Source organism: Gadus macrocephalus, chromosome 12, assembly GCF_031168955.1.
Source record: "Gadus macrocephalus chromosome 12, ASM3116895v1".
In the NCBI taxonomy this organism is placed as follows: Eukaryota; Metazoa; Chordata; class Actinopteri; order Gadiformes; family Gadidae; genus Gadus; species Gadus macrocephalus.
Window position 1 is genome coordinate 22,529,897 of NC_082393.1, and position 3,656 is coordinate 22,533,552.

At 40.5% G+C, this 3,656-nt stretch overlaps 1 protein-coding gene across 4 annotated transcripts in view; it reads left to right on the forward strand.

The window, feature by feature from the left end:
• Positions 1 to 1,013: 1,013 nt before the first annotated feature.
• slc1a6 (solute carrier family 1 member 6) overlaps positions 1,014 to 3,656 on the forward strand; it is a 12,797-nt gene continuing 10,154 nt past the window's right edge. The window contains exons 1-2 of one of the 4 annotated variants that reach the window (XM_060067442.1): positions 1,014 to 1,165; positions 1,378 to 1,480. Coding sequence is in view for 1 of the 4 variants with exons in the window: in XM_060067441.1 (XP_059923424.1) it covers positions 2,272 to 2,278 (7 nt within the window). In the remaining 3 variants the exon portion in view is untranslated. Of the gene's footprint in view, positions 1,174 to 1,377; positions 1,481 to 1,506; positions 2,279 to 2,298 lie in introns of those variants that run through there. The other 3 variants (XM_060067443.1, XM_060067441.1, XM_060067444.1) reach the window with 3 other exon arrangements.

Sequence of the window (3,656 nt, forward strand, 5' to 3'; positions counted from 1 at the left end):
CTATGGCAGTGGTAGTTGTGTTGCCATAGCGATGCAATCTGCTCCCCTACTGTATAACCCTTCGGTTCTCGGTTGGAACCAGAAAGCAGGCTTCACAAACAGCCTGCGTAAATACATAACATTACCACTATATGTGTTGTGAAATATGAAAACCCAGATGGAAAATACATCATTATGATATGCTGCCAGCAACATAATTTCACAGTCACAGACATTTTTATTATTGATGATTATTCTTAGGCTTTATGATAGTTATGTTTTGAACCCCTTTTTTGTTATCAATTTCCGTCTTGTTTCTTTTGCACATATTTTAGACGTTATTTCAAACGTTATTTCAAACTTTTGATGACTTCTTTATGAAGAACCTCAACTCGTGTTGCGGGCCTATCCAGAGCCTCTGGTTCCGGGGAAACGGCAACATAGTTGCAACGAATGTCCGTCGCTCGTGATGAGTTGGAGTGAGAGAGGGGTCTGCTGCGTGTGGTGGGGTCACAGATGCGTGTGTCCCGGGAGAACTCCACAGTCCACACTATACCCCTACGCAAGAGAAGACAAGGCGAGTTGTCATAGAAATGACCGCAGTTTAACTGGCTCCGTAAACCTTTGTTTTTAATATTTTTTCATTTCGATTTCTCTTTCACCTTCTCATCTCCTCCTCCTCCTCTTCCTCCTCCTGATCCCCCCCCCCCTCTTCCTCCCGTTCCTAGAAGTTCCAGGTTCCTCGCAAGAACCTGGGGAAGAAGGGATGCCAATATGCATCCCACAAAGAAATGAAATGATACCACCAACTTCTATAAAATATATAATTGTATATTCCCCAAATAGGCTATTCGTTTAATTAAACATGCAGCGTTAAATGGTGATTCATGGATAGTTGTGTATTATTCTAATTATCCTGTCATTTCTTTCACGCTTCTAAAGGCAGCAGGTGGCTTGTTTCCGTGCAGAAAGGCTCCTCAACCTCTCCTACTCCTACGCAGACCTAGCCGTGCATCTTGCAGGCGCTTTTCCTGCGTAGCCGGGGGAGGGGTAGGGGGGGGGTCTCAGAAAAAAACCCGCGATGTCTTATCCAGTAAACGAGAAAAGAAAGTCTAAGATATACACGATTAGTGGAAAGAATCGTTCGTGTTGTTTGAGCGGAGATAGAGGGAACGTCTTGGATTAGGTATGGCTGTGCGTAAAGCTGATGCCTTTCTTTCACTAATTGTTTTAATGTAACTCTTAATTGGCGATGGTTATTGGATAACGTTTTTCTCTTTCATATATTATTATTAATAACAACATATGTCATGTATCTTTAAAGGTAGTGGTCACAAATTAGATTGGTTAAACTTAATTCCATATGTTTGATGCATATTATTTACAATTCTTTTTTAGGTTGCCGGAAAACACCTGTCGATCCTGTCGAAGAGCGTCGATCCTTTCAAAGAGCGTAAATCCTGCCGATCAACGTCAATTCAAACCGCTTGAGAGGAGCAGGGTACCCTTTTTTCATTTATTACATTTTTCGTAGACGGACTTGGGTCGACCCTCGGTTTTCTTATCTTACCGGGTAGTGGATGTTAACTTATTTCATTGTCTTATCGATGTAGGCAACAGCGCTTATTCAATCGAAACTTTAGACGCATGTTGATGATAGGATTTGAGGGATGAGTGGGGTTTTACCCCTAGGCTTTTGATAATTAATTTCTAGTTATGTGATTATGTAAGGTGAGCTGAAAACAGCAACTCATTGAATTGTCTCTTCGACATAGAAAATACATTCCCATTTACATTTACATTTAATTTGAAGATTACAAGCATTAATACCTGTTATAGTACAATATTCCATTTTAATATTAACATAGGATTGTATATAAGTAAAGCATGAATACTGTGTGTGTGTGTGTGTGTGTGTGTGTGTGTGTGTGTGTGTGTGTGTGTGTGTGTGTGTGTGTGTGTGTGTGTGTGTGTGTGTGTGTGTGTGTGTGTGTGTGTGCGAGCGTGCGTGCGTGTGTATGTGTGTGTAGTCAGAGTGCACGTGGTGCAGCTACACTGTGGTGTGAGAATGTCAGCCAGCAGGAGGGCAGAAGTCTTTTCATGTCTATGTGCTTATGAAAGCAACAGAGTGAGATATCTGCTCACTCTGGCCATAAGGCCACACACACATACACGCACACAAACACACAAACACACACCTCCCCTGAATCCCTTTGACCACTCCATAGACCGCACACTGTAGACTGACAGGGATTTTAAACAGTCAGGAGTGTTCAAGAAACGCTGTGAACCATGAGTGGTGAGTATATATATCCAAATGTTTACTATATGCTTAGGAAGCAAACTACACTGTTAGCCACTTAGGGTTGCCAGCTGTTACTGACTGTTTTGAAAGTGATTGAAAAAGCCAAAAGTAACGTAAACATATATCAGAATAGAAACTAGAAGTATATTTTGTCATATGTGAGATAAAAAGTATTGAGTGTGAACTTTTTATGGGTCAGGGGTTTTATGTATTTTTTTAAGGGGCTTTATGGGTTTTGGAAATCATTGTGGCTTTTTATGAAGGGAATGTACTGAATAGAATTTTTGTGTTCAGATGCGCAATTTTACCACCTAATTTTCTAGGAAATCCTTCTCATATCATTTCGCGTCTTTGAATTCAAAGTGGCAGTGCCTTGTGAGATGCAGCAGCCTTAACCTTAACTTTATCCCTGCTGCACAACTATCCTCCACTCAGCCCCCCAGATTAATGTCCCGTGCTCCCTCTCTGAACTGCTTCTGCTGGCCTTGATCACATTGTGGTCAAGATGTCCTGGAGCAAAGCATGGTGAGATGGTTGAGACCTTTCCATGGCATTTGTGGCAAGGAGATGCGTGATGAGTGCGATTACTCATGATCTGCTTTTACTGTTTGAAATGACAACATCAATTCATTACATTGACACATTTTTCCTTTGTCTTTGCCAATCTCAACCCCAAACTAATTTCCATAGCTATATTTTCTATGTTGAATCAATACAATATATCCTATCTTTGTTGTCATGAATACAACCTGTGCCATCTGTCTAGGGACACTGGTTCTCACCCATCTGGCCCTGCTGATTCATGAAGCTTTAATGTCCAACTGCTGGGAGACTGAAGCAGGGGACAGGAGACCACACCCCCCCCCAGACTGCTAATCTGCACCGTAATCTGTTTATGGAGCCATGCAGCATGTAGAATTACATGATAGAAATGTAGAAAGATGCAAATATGGTCAACTAAGAAATTAATGTTCAGTTGCTGGATGTTTCCCATTTGGGAAAACAAATGCTGTATCATTTTAGATTCATCCAGATTGACCAATGGACTGTGAATTTCTAATTTGAAAGCGTGGCTTTATGTATAATCCTGTTTGAGTTGTTTGTCCACATTCTTTTATACATTATCATTATTATTTAATTAGTCAAAGTCAAAACCTTGACAGCAGTTTTTTTTCCTAAGAGCATTGAATTCCAAAAATGAGCATTTTACTATATCCTAGGATGGCAATACAATTCTAAAAGGCGACATTAACTCTTTGAGAGAAAACCCTGGGAGTTTTGAAATAATCCCAGTAATTCACAGAAATCATCGAAGAAAATCAATGCAACACAAGACAATACTATACAACACAATACAACCCAATAATCAGTG